Source organism: Ochotona curzoniae, unplaced genomic scaffold, assembly GCF_017591425.1.
Source record: "Ochotona curzoniae isolate NIBS_2020 unplaced genomic scaffold, NIBS_Ocur_1.0 contig_605, whole genome shotgun sequence".
Classification (NCBI taxonomy): Eukaryota; Metazoa; Chordata; class Mammalia; order Lagomorpha; family Ochotonidae; genus Ochotona; species Ochotona curzoniae.
This window is the reverse complement of record NW_024466491.1, coordinates 4198071-4218132: the sequence shown is the minus strand read 5'-3', so window position 1 is coordinate 4218132 and position 20062 is coordinate 4198071. Positions and strand designations below refer to the sequence as shown.

Here is a 20062-nt window from a genome sequence, read left to right as displayed (position 1 = left end):
TTTTTTTTTTAAATCCTCTTCCTGGGAGTGTGCGTAAAGCACAAAGCACTCGGAGGAATTACCTCGATTCGGTCTTTGGGTGATTTTTTTTTTTTTTAAATTTGATTTTTTTTTTCTTAAAAAAAAATTTTTTTTTTTGAGCCTCGTTTCCCTCCCCCTGAGCCCTCCCTCTCCCCTTTCTCCTCCTCCTCCTCCTCCTCCTCCTCCTTCTCCTCCTGCGCGCCCCGCCCCTGCCACCCTCCCTCCCTCCCTTCGGGGTCAGCAGCCGAGATGTCCCGAGCCGCGATCCCCGACGCGGACCGGGCAGCAGCCCCGTGAGCGAGCGAGGACCCCCGGATCGCCGCCGCCCGATGGGCTGGGCCGGGGAGCGGCCCCGCAGTCGCAGCTCCGGCCGCCGAGCGCACAACCCCGGCGGCGGCGTCTTACGCATCCCTCGCCGCCGCCGCCGCAGCGTAACCCGGAGCCCTTTGCTGTTTGCAGAATGGCCCGCTTCGGAGACGAGATGCCGGCCCGTTACGGGGGAGGAGGAGGAGGTGGTGGTGGAGGAGGAGGAGGAGGAGGAGGATCCGGGGCCGGGGCCGCCGCTGCCGCCGCTGCCGGGATGGTGGTGGGCGCCGCGGGCGGGCGAGGAGCGGCGGTGGCCGGAGGAGGCGGCCGGCCGGGCGGGCAGCCTGGGGCTCAAAGGATGTACAAGCAGTCCATGGCGCAGAGAGCGCGGACCATGGCCCTCTACAACCCCATCCCGGTCCGGCAGAACTGCCTCACCGTCAACCGTTCGCTCTTCCTTTTCAGCGAAGACAATGTAGTGAGAAAATACGCCAAGAAGATCACCGAATGGCCATATCCTTTTTGCTGGACCCGGGGGCCTGGTTGGAGGTGTGTGTGTGTGTGTGTGTTGGGGGGGTGGATAGCAGTGGATAGCAGGTGCACCTGGCCCTTCCTGATCCTTCCCCTGGTGGTGCTAGGGTTGGGGGGTTGGGGGAGGGCAGGACCAGCCTTGGATGCTAAGGGAGGCAGGTGCAGCAGCAGCACCTGCTGGTTGGTTAGGAGTTCAGGGGGGACCCCCCCAGTGCACCCCAACTCCCACCCAACCTGGGGCCAGGCAGGAAGGGCCTTGGGCTCAGCTGCTGTATAGTGGTTGGGAAGTGGGCCTGGCCAGCCATTTGGACACCGGGCAAGTGTGTGTGTGTGTGTGTGTGTGTGTGTGTGTGTGTGTGTGGTGGGGACTTGAGGGGGTTAACACCGGCCTCTTGTCTTCCTCTGAGTCTTGGTAGGGGTCCGTTTCCCCTAACCCTTCTGTGCCTGCCTGAGGTTGGGCAACCCGCCCAACTACAGCAGGATGCCTGCCTCGGCCTTGGGCAACCTACAGCGGAGCCCCTAGCCGGGGGTGGGTGGCCTGGCCTCCAGCGTGGTCTCCAAGAGAGGTCTTGTCCGGTTAAGGGGTTCCCCCCTCCCTCCTCCCCACCTTCCCTCACCACAAGGGGCTACAGGGCACCCCCACTTTGTTTCCGGGGAATCTAGGCATTGGAAGAAAAACACTTTCCCAGGCTGACCTCAGTGTCCATGGGGGTTATTTGCATAAGAAAAGACAGGCCAGAGGTGGTGGTGGTGGTGGTGGTGGTGGTGGTGGTGGTGGTGGTGATGGGTGTGTGTGTGTGTGTGTGTGTTGGGGGCGGTGAGCTTGTTCCCCCCCAAGGCCTGGCCTGGCCTGTCCTGGGCCCAGCCCAGACCCCCGCCCCTTGGCCTCAGGTGCTTTTCCACCCTGAAGGAAGAAGGATCAGCATGTAGGAGGACACCTCAGGCAGGTAAAGGCCTTTTATCCTTTCTTTTCTGGTCAGCATGGAAACTCAGCAAGCTTTGCACTTGTTACTGGAATGCTGGGGCCTCTGGCTGACCTGAGGCCTGATGGAAAGCTGGATGTCTCCCAGGAGGAATGGTGTGTGGGGAGGGCCAAGGCAGAGGAGTGGGTCATCCGCCCGTCCGGGCTTATCTGAACATTGACCTAGATTTCAAGTCAGGGGGACACACCCTACACCCCAAACTGCCCGGCCACCATACTGTGTACTGATTCCGACCAGCTGCCTCCAACTCCTCACCCCGCACTCTGCCGCCTTCCCCTGCTGCAAAGCCCACCATGCTAGCTGAGCTTCTGGGGACTCCATGCTGAGCGTCCCCCAAAACCCACAATCTCTTATTTATGATGGCAACTGCTGCAGCAGGCCCAGGAGGCCCTGAGTGGTTCCACGGTTGCTCCATCTGATGGTGGACTTCACTTCTTGGGGTGTATGTGGAGGGGAGAACTGTTGGTTTTTGGGGTGTTGGCATGGCCACAGGGTTTGCTTCAGATTTGTACACCCAGCTACTTGGAAAAGAACAAATTGAGCCCCAGCTCTTGTGTGCTCTGGGATCGCCATACGTGGTCCGAGTCTGGAGCCAGGTCTTTCTTAAATCCCAACACCCCCCAAGAGGGGTTGTTGCTTAGGCAGAAGGCAGGTGCACCCCCAAGACCAAGCATGCTTGCTCACTCACTCAGGGAATCCTGCGTGCCATGTCTCTGTCCATTGACTGGGGTGATGTGGTGGTGGGATTCTGGGGACTTGGAGGATGCTGAGGAACCTGTTTGTGCCACAGGGGTGTCCGGGGGAGCTGTGTCATGGTGAGGGGCTGGGATAGGGAAGGAGCTGATAGGTTTTGTGGTGAAATGGCTGGAACCTGGATTTGGGTCTTCGAGAGAGAGAGAGGTGGGGACTCCTGTTGTATCCTCAGCTCACCTCTCTCCAGCCCGGGGTGTTGCAGATTAGAGAGAGCCAGAGAGAAAAGAGAGAGAATGACAGTGGCTTCTTAGCACTGTGGCAGGGCGGGGGTGGTGAGGGAAGGCAGGTGGTCTTACTTGGTGCCTCAGCCCATCTGCTTTGGCCCGAGACTTTCTTGTTCTCAATAGATTCCTGATGCTGTGCCTTTTTTTTTTTTTTTCCTTTGCTTCTCTGCAGTTTTTATTCTGTCTCTGGCCCGAGGTGGCACGCGCATTATCCGGTCCCATTCTACAAAGGAGACCTGGGCTTGCCCTCTTGTGTATCTGTCCGCTGAGTGAGGTCATGCAAGAGAGAGTTCTCTGGGTGAGGGGGCGGAAAGGAGTCAGAGCGGGGGTGTGGGGACAGGCTGGAGACCTGAGTGGGGAGAGAGAATTGAGACCAACGCTAGGAAGGGAGCTGGTATGGGCATCCAACCAGGAGCGAATCTCTCCACCTTGCTCTCCCAACGCCAGCTGGCATCGCAGAAACCCGTGCCTGGGATTTGGTAGAAGAGAATCAAATCCACGTTCAGGAACAAGTTCAGCTTCCTAGGTCTGTGACAGAGGCCACCAGGAGAGCCATGCCACCCAGCACTGAAGCCAGGAAACCTCCAATGAATGTCCAGGGAGCCCCACCCCTCATGTCCTGTCCCCTCCCCGCCATTTCCCCCCAGCCCCCTTAGTCATGTCTGCCCACTGCTGACATCTGGCCCCCGTAGGTGTGTGTTGCCTCTTGGAACTTGACGTCCATCTGTCTGATTCCCTGGGGTATTCTGCAGCTGCTTCTCTTACTGCAGTAGTTGCCTGGCCTGCACTCTTCACTGCCACCGCCTACCCTTCCTCGTTCTGACCTGGAAGGGTGAGTGGGCAGGTTCCCAGCCTGGCCCTTAGGGGCAGTTGCCTCTGTGGTGCAAAGTTTTGCTGGGGTCACCACCTGCAAGGGAACATGTGTCCTTACCGCTCTGCCGCACCCACGTGCATGGGCACACGCATGTGTGTGTGTGGCATTTGATTTAGGGCTTCGGGAGGGTCACTCTGGGCATCTGCCTATACCCTCCTAGGACCTGAGAAAGCTCATGCCAAGCGCAAGTGCCAACTCGGCTGGCTGTCGGGAGGGTATACCTTGCACTGCCCCTGCTCGGGGGCCTCAAACTTGGAGCGTGCTGGCAGCGAGCTGTCTCCCCCACGGCCCTGGCTTCCATACACAGCGCTGGGTGGGAAACTGAACAACATCCCCGGTGGGCAGTCAGGTGCACCTGCCAGGTGTCTGAGGGCACCTCCCCTTGCATGCCTTCCCAGATGCACACTGGGCCCCTTGGCTGGTGCGAAGGCAGCTTTCCCTAGCTCCCTTGCAGCCAAGCCTAAAGGTCTCCCCGCCAGCGTGGGCTGAGACATGGGTCCAGGGGCATCATCACCGTGGGTGGGTGGTGTCTGTGTTTGGGAAGCACCCAGAGGGAGGCAGGAGACCCCCAGTCATTCATGAACCTGGAGTCTCCTCCCATTGGGGAAAGGCTTGTTGAAGATAAGCAACCTGCTCTCAGACACCAGTCCATCTTGTAACGTAGAATGATCTAGAAGGAACGGTAATGTTCTGGAAGCGTGGCTTGATCCTAAACTAAGGGCTGATCTTTCCGGAAAGAGCTGGATTCTAGAAATGGGGGTTCTGTAGTTATGGTACTGCTTGGGACTCCTGCATCTTCTAGGGGAGTGTCTGGGTTCAAGGCTGGAGTCCCTGTCCGTGCACATCCTGGGAGAAAGCAGGTGATGGTTCACGCACATGGGGACCTGCCGTCACCTGCACTGGAGACCCAGATGGCATTCCCGGCTCCTTCTGGCTTCAGCCTGAGCCCAACCCTGGCTGTGGTGAACATTTGGGCAAGTGAACAGGCCCATGGGAACTCCGTGTCTCTACCTTCTAAACACTATAAAAGCTAGATATCTGATCTAGGAAGCAGGCATTGCCCAGCCCTTCCTTTGGGGATTACTTTAACACAAGAACCATCCCACATTCCCAACTCCCCGGAGTCCCTGAAGACCTCAGACAAGCCCACTGGGGTTCCATCACCTCAACCTGCTGTTTTAGACCAATCTCACTCAGTGTGTGTTTTGGTATTATGGGATGCCCCAGTCACTTGCCTCCCCAGCCCCACCCATCTCCAACTCCTGGAAGCCCAACAGGGAATAAGGTAGTGCGTATACAGGTGGGGCCAACTTAGGGCAGGTTAGCAGATTATTTTTTTCACCTCAGGATGGTGTGAGAAGGGTAAATATTCTACGGAAAGCATACTACAGATCTTGAATGTTCAGAGAGGGCCCATCCTCTCTCTGGCTGTGGAGTCTATCCTGCACTTCGCTCTGTTGTTCTGTAGGCTGAAATGTGGGGTTGGGCAGGTGATTTTTTTTTTTTGTCATATAAAGATTTATTTTATTTATTAGAAAGGTAGAGTTAGAGAGAGAGAGATTTTTCCATCTACTGGTTCATTCCCCAAATGGTCATGATGGATGGGGCTGGACCAAGCTGAAGCCAGGAGCCACGAGCTTCTTCTGAGTCTCCCATGAGGGTGTAGGGGGTTCAAGCCCTGGAGCCATCACCGCTGCTTTTCCAGGTGCAGTAACAAGGAGCTAGATAGGAAGAGAGGTTGCCGGGATCCGAACAGATGTTCCTATGGGATGCCGCAGGCAGCCGCTTGGTATGCGGTGCCACTGTGCTGGCCCCAATCTTGTATTTTTTTTTTCTTTTATTATCAATGAGGATTGAGGTGGAGTTGCTGGGGAACAGCACATACCCTTTTCTTGTACTGTTCCTGATTGGGGGAACCAGCACCCCCCAATCACGGTGGGGACCAGGGAGTGAGCATCTCAGCCGGCATTTGCCTGCTGGGTGAGTTTCATCTGTCCTGTACTGTGGTGCCTGAGAGGCGGTGAGGATGGCTTGGGTGGCCGGGTCCCTGCTATCCACATTCCCAGCTTTTGACCTCCAACCTGGCCCTTAACTGTTGGGGCATTTGGGAAGTATCCAGTGGATCAGATCTCTCTCTCTCTCTCCCCTTCTCTTTCTCAAACTGATATTTAAGCAAAGAAGAAATAGGACCCATTGCATCATTTCCAGTGTCCCCTTCTTGACACCTGGAGTCTCCCAACTCCTAGGCTGCTCTGGGTCTGGATGGTTCGGTTCTTGGCAGGAGGTTCTGGGAAAGGAATCACGCTGCAGATCTTACTCTTGCTTCCTGTACACACACAGCCCTCCCCTGCTTGCGTATGTTGCTGAAAAATCTCCAGGGTTGTGCGTGGCTTCGAGCTTGCTCACCTGTGTGTCCCCCAGCCAGGTGGCACTGGGGAGATTTGGCTCTGGGTGATTGTGGCTAGTGCTGTCACGGACACTGTGGTCTGAGCTTTGGTGCGAACTTGGCTCTCTTTTTGGGGGAGGGCGGGGGAGGGCCAAAGAGATACCCTGGGTGGGATTGCTGGGTTTTATATCTTGTGCATTTTTCTCTTTATTTATTTATTTATTGGAAAGAGAGAGAGAGAAAGAGAGAGAGAGAGAAAGAGAGAGAGAGAGAGAAAGAGAGATTACTGGTCTACTCCTCAAATGATCGCAGTGGTTGGGCTCGGCCAAGTTGAAGCCACCTGGACCATCACCTGTTACCTTCCTGGGTGCATCCGCAGAAGTGCCGGATTAGAAGTGGAGCGATTCAAGCAACAGCCCCAGAAGAGGTTCTCCTCTATGGGATGCCAGTGTCACGAGGCACTGGCTTCACCCACTGCGCCACAATGGCAGCTGTAGCTGTGTGAAGTTTAGAGTTCGAGCCTCCTGGTGGCTCCCTGTGAAACATAGGAGAGGATGTTTACATGGTTGCTATATTTTTTTTAAAAAAAGATAATTTCTCCAGTTTTAAATGTACTTATTTTTATTTTATTTGAGTAAAAGGCAAAGAAACACAGAAAGACCTTGCACCCACTGGTTCCCTTCCCAACTGCCCGCCATGGTTGGGATTGAGCCAAGCTGTAGCCAGGAGCCAAGAATTCCATCTGGGCCACCCATGTGGGTGGCAGGACCCCAAACACTTGAACCCTTACCTGCTCTCTCCCGGGGCTGCTGTTAGCAGGGAGCTGGAATTGGAAGCAGAGCTGGGGCTTGAACCCAGGCCCTCCGACAGGGCAGGCGGGGTCCTAGGTGGTGTCTTCTTGTCTATGGATGGAGGCCCTGGCGCCATTGAATCATTGCACTGGGCTGTGGCTGTGTAAAGTTAGCCGATTTATAAGATGGTTAAGTCAGTTCCTGGGGGCTTGCGGTGGGGATGTGAATGCCAAGGGTGCAAGCAGGTAGGAGAGAGGGAGAGATGGGGTGCCCTGGGTTAGCTCCGCCCACCTGGGTTGGGTCCAGTCCCCCACCCGTGTCACTCTGCCTGTGCTGAAGGTCTCTTGGGCAATCACGAGGGGCGCGTGTGGAAATGGCCGGCTCAGTCTTGGAGGAGGCGTGGTATGAGACCACCATGGTACCTCACAATGCTCCCCTGGGAAGCCGTGGGAGCCGCAGGCGCCTCTGGGGTTTGCTCCGCCCCACACACCCTCATCCCCTAAGCGTGGGTCTCTCACACATGCACTGGATGGACTGGACTGCTCTCTCCTCTCTAGAAGCTTTCCGAGGGAAAGAACAATGCATACCCACTTGACCCATTTTACTGTGCCTTTCGGCCTAAGAGAAAATGAATTATCTCCCCCTTTCAGGCCACCTCTCTCTGTGGGTACCGAGGGGTGTGTGTGGGAGAGAGAGTTCAAGTGTGTCTTTGGCGTCCCTTTTCCTGTCCCCCGCCTTGCCTGTGCAGGGGAGTCCAGCCAAATGGCAAAACCTCAGCCCTGAATTCCTGCTGCTCACTGACGTCCATTTCAGACTCCTAAAGAAAGCTTCGCTTAGGCATGGAGTTGGAATTTCAAGTTTCTGCCTCCTTCTCTCCCTCCCTCCTCTCATATTCCCTGGGAAACCCAGAGAAGGCGAAGAACTATTCCTGGATGGGAGAAGCACGGGGGTGGGCTCAGGAAGTTCCTTCTTTGAAATTTCTACATTTAGTTGCCAAGTCGAGAAAGAGAGAGAGATAGAGAGAGAGGCTTGTCTGCTGGTTCGCTCCCCAGAATGCCCACAATGACCAGGGCAGGTAGCCTGAAGCCATGAACTCCATCCAGGCTCCCAGGTGGGCGGTGGGGACTCAAGAGCTCAAGTCCTCATCACCTGTTGCCTTCCTAGGTGTGCATGAGCAGGGAGCTGGGTGTGGAAGCACGTGGTTGAACCTGTGTCTTGACCCCAAGCTCACTGTGTGTTTTGGAAATTCATGCCATGGAGATGGGCTATGTGTAATAGCACGTTCTGGGATGACACAGGGATTTTGTTTTTTCTAACATCTCTTTTTCTGAATGATCGGTATGTGTGTTGTTTCCATTTGGGCTTTCTGTCTTAGTTGTCTTGCTATGATGAACAGAGCCGCTGTAGTCAGTGCAGTCACTTTTGACTGAAGGAGTGCAAGGTGTCCGTGTGAGCCATGGTATGCTTTGGAGTCCAGCTTTGGCCAGACCCAGCTGAGAGTTAGCTGTGTTTATAAGGGTAGGTGTTGTCAGGCAGGCACTGGCCTGGCTGCTTCCATCTGTATCTGGTTCTCACCCAAGGGCTGGGTCAACCAGAGAGCATCATTCTTGCTTGTCTTCCCATAGTCCTCGGCACCCATCACTGCTTGGACCTTGGCAGTGGCCATGGTTGTAGAAAAAGCCGCATGGCTGACCTGAGAACAAGTTCAAATACCAGCTCTGCCAAGTCACCAGACATGTGATCTTGTAGAGAGAGGGTGGTTCTTGAGTCCTTTGTGGTCCAGCTTCTGCTGTGGTCTGAAAGTAGCCCCAAGAGTTGAGGGGTTGGACACATAATGCTCAATGCATTGGTGTTGCAAAATTAGACATTATAAGTGGATTTTATAGATTTTATAAGTCGAGTTTATAAGCAGATGAATGCTGTTATAGTGGTGATGGGCTCATGACAGAAGGATGAGTTTGGCCCCCACCCTTTTCCTGTCTTGCATGTTCCCTTGCCCTTACACCTTCTGCCTTTGGGATACTAATGCAAAAAGGTGCCTGCTAGGTGTCAACACTTTGATGTCAGACTTTAGAACTGGAGAAATACTCTTTTCTTCATGAGCTCCTCAGTTGGAGATGGTGTTATAGTGATATGAGAAAGACTAAAGCTTTTCCCAGAGTGTTCATGCAGGCTTCTCAAGGTGCTTATGCTGGAATGGCAAATGAGTTCCTGTGTGTGATGTTTCATGGGGTGCTTAGTAAGCACCAGATGTGTTTATATACGGAAGGATGGATAGATGAATGAGTGGATGGATGCATGGTGGGTGGGTGGATGTATGGGGAGATGGATGGATGGATAGATGAATGAGTGGATGGATGCATGGTGGGTGAGTGGATATATGAATGGTTGATGGATAATGGTTGCTATTAATAGATGGGTGGATGGATGAGGGATGGGTAAACAAGTGGACCGATGGATGGGTGAGGTGAATGAAGCAATGATGGACAGATGAAGGATGAGTGGATGGCTGATGGACAGACTCATCTGAGTGGCTTTTTTGAGCCTCTCTGACCCAATACTTGACATAGCATATGACATCCCAAATATGTACGTGATAACATTCTGCCTTGCCTTATCCTGGCTCTCAATTTGTTTGGTCTCCATTGCTCTTTGGCTTCTATGAAGGTCCCTCAAAAAGTGCATGAAACATGGAACTAAAAGAGGAATTTAATTTTGATGCCAAACATTTGAAAGCCCCAGTGAGGGTTCTTTTTTTTTTTTCATAATATGCGTTTTATTTTTCCAGGAGTCTTTTGAAGACTTCTCCGGCATTAGCTCGTTGTTCTGAGCTCGGCCACTCTCGCGCCAAGGTGGAAGCCAGGAGACAAAATTCAGGGGCTTGTTCATTGTTGATGCTGGAATTCTTTGATTCCAAAGAGGAATTTTCCCACCTCTTAACAGACTTTTTTTTCCCCTGTGTTCCTAACTGACTTTCTCTCCCCATGCCAACCTCTCTCCTGGCTCCCCTTATGTAATCACATTCTCTCCTTGGCCTAGCTGTCTCTCTAAGGAGTGCCATCTTTAAAGATATCCAATGTTTCAAAGCAACGAAAGGAATTGACTTTCTTGAGGGTCTTGCAAATGTTTGGTCTTGAACAAATTTGCAATAGTTGGAAATGTCTGTGGAACTACCTTATCTGTGGGAAGGCTTGTAATAATGTTTTTTCCCCCTATTTGTTCTGTTCCAAGTATCAATGTAGTATTTATTTATTTTTAAAAGATTTATTTTTATTGGAAAGGCAGATATTCAGAGAGGAGGAGAGACAGAGAGGAAGATCTTCCGTCCAATGGTTTACTTCCCAAATGACCACAACGGCTGGAGCTGAGCCAATCTGGAGCAGGAGCCAGGAGCCTCTTTTAGGTCTCCCATGTGGGTGCAGAATCCCAAGCCTTTGGGCTGTACTCGACTGCTTTCCCAGGCCACAGGCAGGGAGCTGTATGGGAAGCAGGGCTGCCAGGATTAGAATCAGTGCCCGTATGGGATCCTGATGTGTGCAAGGCAAGGACTTTAACTGCTACACTATCGCACCAGACCCAATCAGTGCAGTATTTAAAGCTAACTGGTCACAGACCATGGACATCTCATGCAGATGGTATTGGATGAATGAGCAGACAAGATGGGTAGTTGGTTGGGCTGATGGATGGATGGGCATATGGTGGACTAGTAAATTGAGGTGAGCAGATGAATTGATAGGTAGATGACCGGATCAGTGGATGGACAGATGGATGGAGGGATGGATGGATGACTGGATAAATGGATGGTTGGATGGATGGTTGGATGGATGGATGGTTGGTTGGATGGATGAAGAGTGACTCGATGAATGGATGTGTGAATGAATGCATGGATGGACAGATGGATGGGTGGATAGATGACTGGACATTGGATGGGTGGATGTCTGGATGGACAGGTGGATGGATGGATGGGTGGATGGTGGATAGATGAATGGCTGAGTAGTTATATGGGTGAATGTTGGATATAAAGGTGTATCAAAGGGTGTTTGTTTGAGTCTCCCTGATAGCTGGTCCCTCATGAGCTTGGGAATGATCCAGTTTCTCTGTTCACCACCACAGCTGTGCCTTTTCCAGTGTCCAGTGAGGCCTGTACACATGCCATTGTGGAAATCATTAAGACTGTACGTTGGAGTCTTTCCTCTAATGAGAAAGCTCCCTGTGAGTTAGGAAGAGGAGTCTGACTTCCTCAACTCTCCTTCCTCCCAGCATTACAGCTTGTCTGTGTACTGAGCAATGTTGGGGAAAATAAGCAGTGTTGTCAAGAAGGGTGCTCAACATCCTGGGAATACGTGGTTGTATTTGTTTTACCACCCACAGGTACTGAATATGGGACCCATGGAGTTTTGCTCCATCAGTGTGTCGAGGAATACACACTGGTGGGCTGGTGGCCCATCTCCCTTCCAGGTTGGGTTCATACCCTTGGATTCTGACCTAGAAGTCAGGGGGAACAGATGGCGGATATGACAGGGTCCCCGAGGGCCTCGTGGGATCTGGTCATTGAGTCATCTTCTTTCTTCTCTGTCTCAGAGAAGCCCCTAGCATTTGTTTTGCCTTTTCTTGTACATCTCCACACCTAGCTCCTTCGTTTGACTTAGGGCATAGCCCCAAAGTCACCTCCTCCAAGCCCATCCTCTTCATTTACTAAGCATCTGAAGTAAAAGAAGACAATGATGGCTGGAGAAATATCTGAAGATATATGTTTTTAAAGACTTATGTATTTTTATTGCTAAGTCAGATATATAGAGAGAAGGAGAGAGACAGAGAAAAATATTTTCCGTCCGATGATTCACTTCCCAAGTGACCGCAAAGGATGATGCTACTCCAATCCAAAGCCAGGAGCCAGGAGTTCTTCCAAGTCTCCCACATGGGTGCAGGATCCCAAGGCTTTGGGCCATCCTCGACTGCTTTCCCAGGCCACAGGCAGGGAGCTGGATGGGAAGTGGAGCTGGTGGGAATAGAACCGGCACCCATATGGGATCCCAGTGCATTCAAGGTGATGACTTTAGCTGATAGAAAACGGCGCCGGGCCCTTGAAGATATTTTTATGTGTCACAGACCACTTTTTTTTTTTTGCCACACACTTTGGGGGGTACATTTCCATTCCACTGGGGATCGCTAGCAAACAGCAGGGACCACTATAGAGGAGTACAGCTGCCCATATTGTACACTGCACAGAGAGATCATATTGCATATCCCAGATGCTATAGTGATCTAGATATAGGGCTTTGGTATCCGGCTGTTGGAAGCTTACATATCTGGCTGTTAAGAAAATGAAGATATTTTGACAGTGTTTGACAGATGGACGTAACAACTAGAGAGAGGAGTGTTTTGTTTGAATTCGCGCCGTGCAAAAAGCCTGTCGTTTATGTCTGTGGGTATTCTCATTTCTGGGTGTGTTGTGTTTCGTGTCCGTGGGCTTCTTTTGCTGTTGTAATAGTTTGAGAGAACAGGTCTTGGGCATGTCTCTGTCCAGGGTCCTGATAGTTCTCCCTGGACAAGCCTGCTAAGCTTGCTGTGGACATTCTGAGGCTGTCACCTTCTTTCAGTTGGAGGAAAGCAGTTTGGGACCCGGTATTTGTTATCTTTAGGGTGTCAGTGAGGCCTCCCCTACCCAAGGTTACATGAAAAAGCGTGCTTTTAAACTGGGGGATGACTTTGCCCACTTCCACCTCCCCTGTAAGGAAACTTTTTGGCACTGCCTGGAGAAGCTCCTGGTTTTGTCACGCAGGCAGGGGTGGGGTGCTGCTAGCATCTGTGGGCGGGAGCCAGGGATGCTGTTAGGTACACTGGCAGGTGCATGCAGGGCAGCAGCCATCCCAATAAAGAATGATTCAATGCCAAGATGCCAGCGATGCCCAAGCTGGGATGATGTTCCTGAACGGACAGATGTTGTGGGCTCCCTGGAGGAGTGTGTGTGTGTGTGTGGCGGGGGTGGGGGAAGCTCAGAGTTTGAAAGTGACTTAAATTGGATGTCCAGTTTCTCTTCCCTGCTGGGCATCTAGCCGGCATTCTGTGAGTGATCGCTCCTACACCACCAGCCACAGGCTCGCTGCCGACTCAGCCGTTGGTGTGAGTACATAGAAGGAAATCCTAGCTCGAAGTGGCAAGAAGGTTGGAAGGGAAGCTGTGGCAGCCCCCGCTCCCCTCTCACTTCTTCTCCTGTGGCTGCCCTGTGGTTCAGTCGTGCGTCGCTTTCTCCTGATCTTCCTCAACGAATGTTTCCAAGACAGACTTTGGTTCTGGCTGCTTTGGGTCACAGCCAGGGCTGGTCTCGGATGCCTGGGGCAGAGTAATCTGGAGATGTGTGTGTGTATAGTTGGGGAGCAGTGGGGGCATTCATTTAATCATTCATTCATGTGTTTATTGGGCACTGAGGGTGTGCTGGGTGAAGGAGGGCAAACGAGGGTAAGGTGAGAACTATGTGTTTTCTGTAACACAAATGAGGTTGTTCTGGTTATATCTTATTTTTTAAAAGATTGGTTTATGGATTTGATAGGAAGAGTAACACACACACACACACACACACACACAGAGGTATCTTCCATCTGCTGGCTTACTCCCCAATGGTTGCAACAACCATGGCTATGCCAAGTTAAGCAAAGGAGCCCAGAGCTTCTTCCAGATCTCCCGTGTGGGCATAGGGGCCCACGTGTTGAAGCCATCCTCTTCTATTTTCCCAGGCACATGATCAGAGAGCTGGGTTGGAAGTGGAACAGCCATATAGGATGTAGGCACCGCAGGTGGAAGCTTAAACCCCACACCACAGTGCTAGTCCCTGGGTCTATCTATCAAGACTGAATTGTTTCCCACCCTTGCTGGGGGACATCCTGATAAGGCCATTAGACAAGGTCCTGAAAAAGTGGCTTGACTGGGTCTGAAGGTAGCCTTCTAGATTCTGAGATCTCCTTCTCCCACCATGTGGCCTGGCCACCTGGTCCTTGATTCAGGCACATCTGTCAGATGACTGGCAGGTGGAATCCATTGTGATTCAAGGTGCATGGATGACTGACACAGTCCAGCTTCTAGCTTCCAGAGCGGGGATTCTAGTTGGCTTTTCTTCATTTTGCCTTTTTTGTTATTGTTCTTGTTGGGGTGGAGGGTTCTTCTGTACACATGTCTAGGAGAGCCTTGGCCCACGCTCTGTAGAATCCAAGAATTTCTGAGTTGAGGGTGCGGTGGCCCAGTATCGTGGAACAGAGGGAAGGTTGCAGTGCCAGGTCCCTGGGTTCAAATCCCAGCTCGGCTTTCCTGCACACGCCTCAGTTTCCTCTGTAAGATGGGTACGATGTGGGTACCTGCTTTGTGGGATCTGTCGTATGAATGCAAGAAGCACTGGGAACAGTGGCTGGGGCACAGCGGGCGCTCGGTCAGTGTTCATGGGCGTCACTGTGGTTGGGGAACCCTATGTCCCTGGTGCAGTGGAGGGCCTGCGTTTGTGTGTGTGGCTGCTGTGTGGCCCATCTACTTTGCAAAGGTGTAATACATTTGAAAGAAAGAGCAGCAGGAGAGAGGGGGAGGAGGAAGAGGAGAGAGAGAGAGAAGTGGGAAGAAAAAGACGGAAAGAGAGGTGGGGAGAGAGAAAAATGAGAGGGAGCTTTCCTTCTGCTGGTTCATTTCCCCAAAATTCCTGTGACAGCTGGCGCGGGGTCAGGGCACAGGCAGGAACCTGGAACTCCATCCAGCTCTTCCATTTGGGTGGCGCTTGGACCGTCCTCTGCTGCTCTCCCAGGCAACATGAGCGGAGAGCTGGCTTGGCAGTGGAATTAGCCGGGACTTGAGCTGAGGTGGGGATGTGGGTCCCAAACTGTGGTGTAACCTGCCTCCATCTGCCCACTTTCGGGTTCAGAGCTGTGTGTGTCTGTGTGTGTTTCTGTCTTCGTGGAACCTTCACCCACTAATGCTGCTACCTTTCAGGCCCTGGCCACCCCTCATCTTCCACCTGCCCCCTCTGGGGTTTGCCTGCTGCCCCCTGTGGGGCTGTGAGGCTGAGCAGCTCCTGTCCCTTTTGGGGACACCTGCTGGCCTCCTGCACCTGTCCCCTACCACCCCCCAGCCCCGGGTTCCTGGTCCTCCCTGCCAGCCGCCTCTGCAGGTGCCATGTTCTGTTCTCCCGCGGCTGTCATCTCAGCTGGGTGCTGCCTGGTTAAATATTTCATAAATATGACCGACCACGCGGGATGCTGGGAGTGTTTGATAGTGAAATTAATGAGGGGGAGTGCATGGCAGGCGACTCCTTGGCTCCCTCCCTGCCCTGGCTGAGGCGCCCTGGTGGGCGAGAGCCTGGGTGGGTGTCCCCATGTGCTGCTGGGAACACTGGGGGACCGTGATGGGTCATGCTATCTGTCCCAGGTGTCCCCTGTCTGTATTTGGCTCTGGATCTTGCCTCACTAGAGGCCACACTTCATAAAATGGGTATTATAGGTTTGTGTGCAAGGGAAGGGGAGGGAGGAGGGAAGAGGGGAAGGAAGGAGACAGAGAGAAGAGGAGGAGAGAGAAAGAGGGAGATGGAGAGAGATAAGAAAGAGAGAAGGACGGGGAGATGGAGGGAGCTGAGGCAAAGAGGAGGAGGCAATGAGGGGAGGGGGAAGTGGCGTGGGCTGGACAGGGTGAGGAGGGAGGGAGAAGCAAAGAGAGAACTTGGCTGGTGCCCTCCTCTGCCCCCTCACTCCTGTTCCCTGGCCATCTCTCCTCTCCAACTCAGGTTTCTCATTTCCTTCCCTGTGCTGTCTCCTGCCCTTTCATTTCCTGTGTCTGTGTGTTGGTTTCCTGCACATTGTGTTACGGTGTCTGTCTTGCTGCTGGCATCTTTTTATAAGCTGTGTCCCCCACCACCCCCTCACCCCGTGTGTGTGTTTGTGTGAAGACCCAGAGAGGCTGATGGGGTTGGGGGTGGGCAGCACTGTGGCACAGTGGGTTAAACCCTCCACCTGCAGTACCAGCATCCCACATGGGCTGCTCCACTTCTCATCCAGCTGCCTGTGAATGAGCCTGGGAAAGCAGCTTGAGTGTTTGGGCTGCTGCACCCACCTGGGTGACCTGGATGGAGCTCTTGGCTTCGGGCTTTGCTCTGGCTCAGTGTTGGGGATTGGGGTCATTTGGGAAGTGAACTCATGGATGGAAGATGTCTCTCTTACTCTGTGTTTCAAATAAATCCGTCCTCGAGAGGCAGACGGAGGAGAGAGGGGAGAGAGAACAAGTCAGTGAGTAAATGGGTTCAAGACTGAACATGCCCCCCACTCCCATTCCAGAGCTTCCAAACTACCCTCCCAGATTCTCCCACATCTCCATTCCCAACCTTAACTCCTTCCAAAGCCAAAACCAAGCTGCCTGCTGGCCTTTATCCCTTAACCTGTGTCCCCCCGGCCTCACCCCTTGCCCCAGCCCAACACAGACCCATGCAGGTCAGGATCTGGCTTTGAACTTGGGTACGTGACACGATGGGACAGGCTTGAGAGGGAGGCTTTGCCATAGTGGGTCCCAACGGCTTGGGGGGAGCTTGCAGCCTGGTGCTAGCTGCACTTGCTTCATGGCCACAGCTGTCCAAAGATGATGATGTGTGCAGGTTCCTTGTGTGCCAGGAGCAGACTTGATGGAGCGGGTGCAGGGTCCCAAGGCTTTGGGCCATCCTTGACTGCTTTCTCAGGCCACACGCAGGGAACTGGATGGGAAGTAGAGGAGCTGGGACTTGAACTGGTGCCCATGTGGGATGCTGGTGTTGCAAATTGTAGCTTTCCCTGCTGTTTCACAGAGCCATTGCATGAAGTAAACGTTTCTGTTTGGGGTCAGGTACGGGACCACTTCCCTTCTGAATCCTTCCAACCCTGCTTACTGAAAAGCTGTGGTTGCTGCTGTAAGACACTAGACAACCTCTTTGTTGAATGTTTTTCCCTCTTTTCCTCTGGTCTGCTTTTTTTTTTTTTTTTGGTGCCAAGCCTGGGAAATCACAAGAATTTACTGAGCGCTAACTGTGTCCCAGGCAGTGGGTGATGGAAATGATCCAGCCGAGGCCATCGTGGAGCTTGGAGTTGGGCAGGGTGGAGGGGATGGTTGGAGAGCTGCCATGGCTTCAGGGGACAGTGTGTGCTAAGGGCTTGTGGCATTCCGTGTACCTTGGACCTCGGTGGAGATGGCTGTGGGGTTGGAATTGCTGGATCCGATTGAGAGCTGTTGTGTTTTGCTCTCAACATACAAACAAATCACGAAGAGGCTTTCGTTTGAGAAGCTAGTTCTGTGACTGAAAGACTTTGATTCCCAGTTTGTTAAGGGATTTGGGAAGTTGTTTTTTTAATTTCCTGGCCATGTGGACATTGGCCGTCTTGGTTGGCTCTGGCGTGACGCTCTAACATGTAGATAAATAGTGCAGTGGTCAGCTTGACGCCATTAACGTTTCCATTAGCTCTGCTTGGGAAACATTCAAGGTCCTCTTAGTTGGAGCAAGGTGTGCGCCATTGGTGTAAAGTTTGAGTCATGTGACCATGTCAAGTTGTAGAGGGCGGAGCCAACTTCTCAGGTTCTGGATGGGTGAATGCGCCCACTGAGGGCACAGTGGTGGAGTGTGTTAGCTGAAGGTAGCTTTCCCTCATCTCCAGGGAAATCAAGAGCGTGGGATGAGAGTGTGGAGTCTCCTACCATTGCATCTAAAAGAGACAGAGAGAGAAAGAGACTGCTTGTTCAGTCCTCCAAACATTGACAATCTCCATGACTGGGCCAGGCTACAGCCAGGAGCCTAGAACTTCATCTGGTCTCCCACATGGGTGGCAAGGGACCCAAACACTTGGACTGTCATCTTCTGTCTCCCAGCGTGCACCTCAGCAGGGAGCTGGGTCAGAGTGAAGGATCTAGGATGTGAAATAGACACTCGGGTGTAGGGGGTTGTGGGTATCCCACGCGGTGGCTTTAACTGCTGCAGCCAGTGTCCACCCCCACGCGCAACCACATTGCTGAAGATGAATCCTGGCCAAGGTCTCTGATGCTCATGGAGGTGGCCTTGGTTCAGGGGGTGGGGGTTGGGAGAAGGAAGGAAGGAAGCAGATCCCACACCTGCCACCTGCACTTGCCTCTCTTTGGAGCCTGCCTTGGCAGCCATAAGTAGAGGGGATCAGATTGGGGCGGGGCGGAAGAGGAGGAGCATGGCAGCGTGAGTGTGTTGACAATGGCCTGAGCCCTTCACCCCATCCGGTGCACCTGCAGCTTCCAGATCTGGCAACAGTTAGCATGAATGGCCTCACCTCCTTCCTTGAAGCCCTGTGGGGACGAGGCTGTCACCACCTCAGCTGCCTCCATTCATGCTCGCCCAGCCCTCCCTGCCCACCCGGGGAGAGCGGAAGAGCTGCCCCTCCTGGGTCCTGGCAGCTGACCAGCCAGACAAGCAGGCACCCAGGGTTGGTATCCCCAGGTCCCTGAGCTGGGTACCTGCCTATTAGGAGCTTTGGGGGGTCTCTGCTTTCCCTTGCTCCCGTCCCATCTCTATTCAGACAGCCCCCCCTTCACACACACACACACACATACGCACACACACTTCCTGAAGTCCTGGAGCAGGAATCACATTCTGGCTTACTGGTGCCTCAGATCTGTTGTCTCTTAGGAAGCTCAGACATGGGCCCTGTTTGCCACATTCTTGTTGCACAAAGAGAAAACCAGGATAGGGTAAATGTGTTTCTGCCTACAGCGCGATGGCTCCTCCCTCCTGAAAACACTGGGATCCCATATGGGTGCTGGTTTGTGTCCCAGCTACTCCACTTCCCATCCAGCTCCCTGCCTGTGGCCTGGGAAAGCAGTGGAGGAAGGCCCAAAGCCTTGGGACCCTGTACCTGCGTGGGAGACCCAGAAGAAGCTCCTGGCTCCTGGCTTCAGATTGGCTCAGCTCCAGCCATTGTGGCCATTCCTTTTATCTCTCTTACTCTCTGCAAATATGCCTTCCCAATGAAAATGAGTAAATGTTTAAAAAACAACCCAGTGCCGTGAGGGCCAGGAGCAGATTATGGCAGGCATTCAATATACTGGGATACACACAGCTCGTGTCAGAGTGGCTGGGTTTGAATCCCAGCTTTGCTCATGACCCCCAGCTCCCTACTTGTGCCCACTCTGGGAAAGCAGTAGGTGATGGCCCAGGAGCTCAGGCCGCTGCCACCTACATGGTAGTTCCAGTTGAAGGTCTTGGCTTCTGGCTCCAGCCTGATCCAAAGCTGGCGGTTGTGGGAAAGAACCAGGGGGCGGAAAAAATCTCCCTCTTAAAAAAAATTGTTATGAAGCCATATTACCTACATTAGCATATAAACATATGCTGTAAATATTTAGTGTATGAATACAGCTCCCCCATCTGTGGTTTTGCTTTCTTTGGCTTCATGGTCAACCACCGTCTGAAAATACTAAATGGAAAATTCGAGAAGTAAGCAATTCATACTGGAGCTCCATCCTGGTCTCCCGCATGGGTGGGAGGAACCCAAGCCCTTGGGCTACCTTCTGCTGCCTTCCCAGATGTGTAAGCGGGATGATGGATCAGAAGTGGAACAGCCGGGACTTGAACCAGTGTCCCTATGGGATTGCTGGGGTTGCAGGTGGCGCCATAGTACTGGTTCCCACTGGGGGAATCTTGCTGTGGATTAGAAGGGACTGGTCACCTACTACTGTCGTGCTGGAGGTCAGCCAGCTCCTGCAGAGTCAAGGCCCTGGCAGGCCGGATGTCCGTGTTGGGACCACTCAGCTCTCCTCTTGTAGCCAAGACAACCCATCCAATATGCAAATGATGGGCTGTGGCTATGTGCCAATAAAACTTTATTGACGCAAGCAAGCTGAGGGCCCAGGCCTGATTCAGTATATATTTTTATGAATCAGCATTCCCCACATCCATTTACATTCCTTCTTTAATTAAAAAAAATGTATGAACAATTTCTATCTTTCTGCTTGCTGGCTGGTTTTGCTGGAAGGCATGCCGGGATGTGGTGGCCCCGGCTCTAGGCTGGTTTATCCGATAAGATGTGGGGACTGGGAGCACAGGGGTCTGAGCTCAGGGCTGTCCTCTTCTTCCTCCTCTTCCTTCCTTGCACTCTTTTATTTTTCCATTTTTATGTATTTGAGAGGCACAAATGGTTCATTCCCCCATCCAAATCCCTGCTGCAGCTTGGGCTACACCAGGACTG

At 52.8% G+C, this 20062-nt stretch overlaps 1 protein-coding gene across 2 annotated transcripts in view; it reads left to right on the top strand.

Annotated features, from left to right (window-relative positions):
* Positions 1-481: 481 nt before the first annotated feature.
* Positions 482-20062, top strand: part of CACNA1A (calcium voltage-gated channel subunit alpha1 A) — a 131596-nt gene continuing 112015 nt past the window's right edge. The window contains exons 1-2 of one of the 2 annotated variants that reach the window (XM_040990669.1): positions 487-533; positions 564-840. In XM_040990669.1, coding sequence (XP_040846603.1) covers positions 503-533; positions 564-840 — 308 coding nt within the window. In that variant the 5' untranslated portion in view covers positions 487-502. Of the gene's footprint in view, positions 841-20062 lie in introns of both variants that reach the window. The other variant, XM_040990668.1, reaches the window with a different exon arrangement.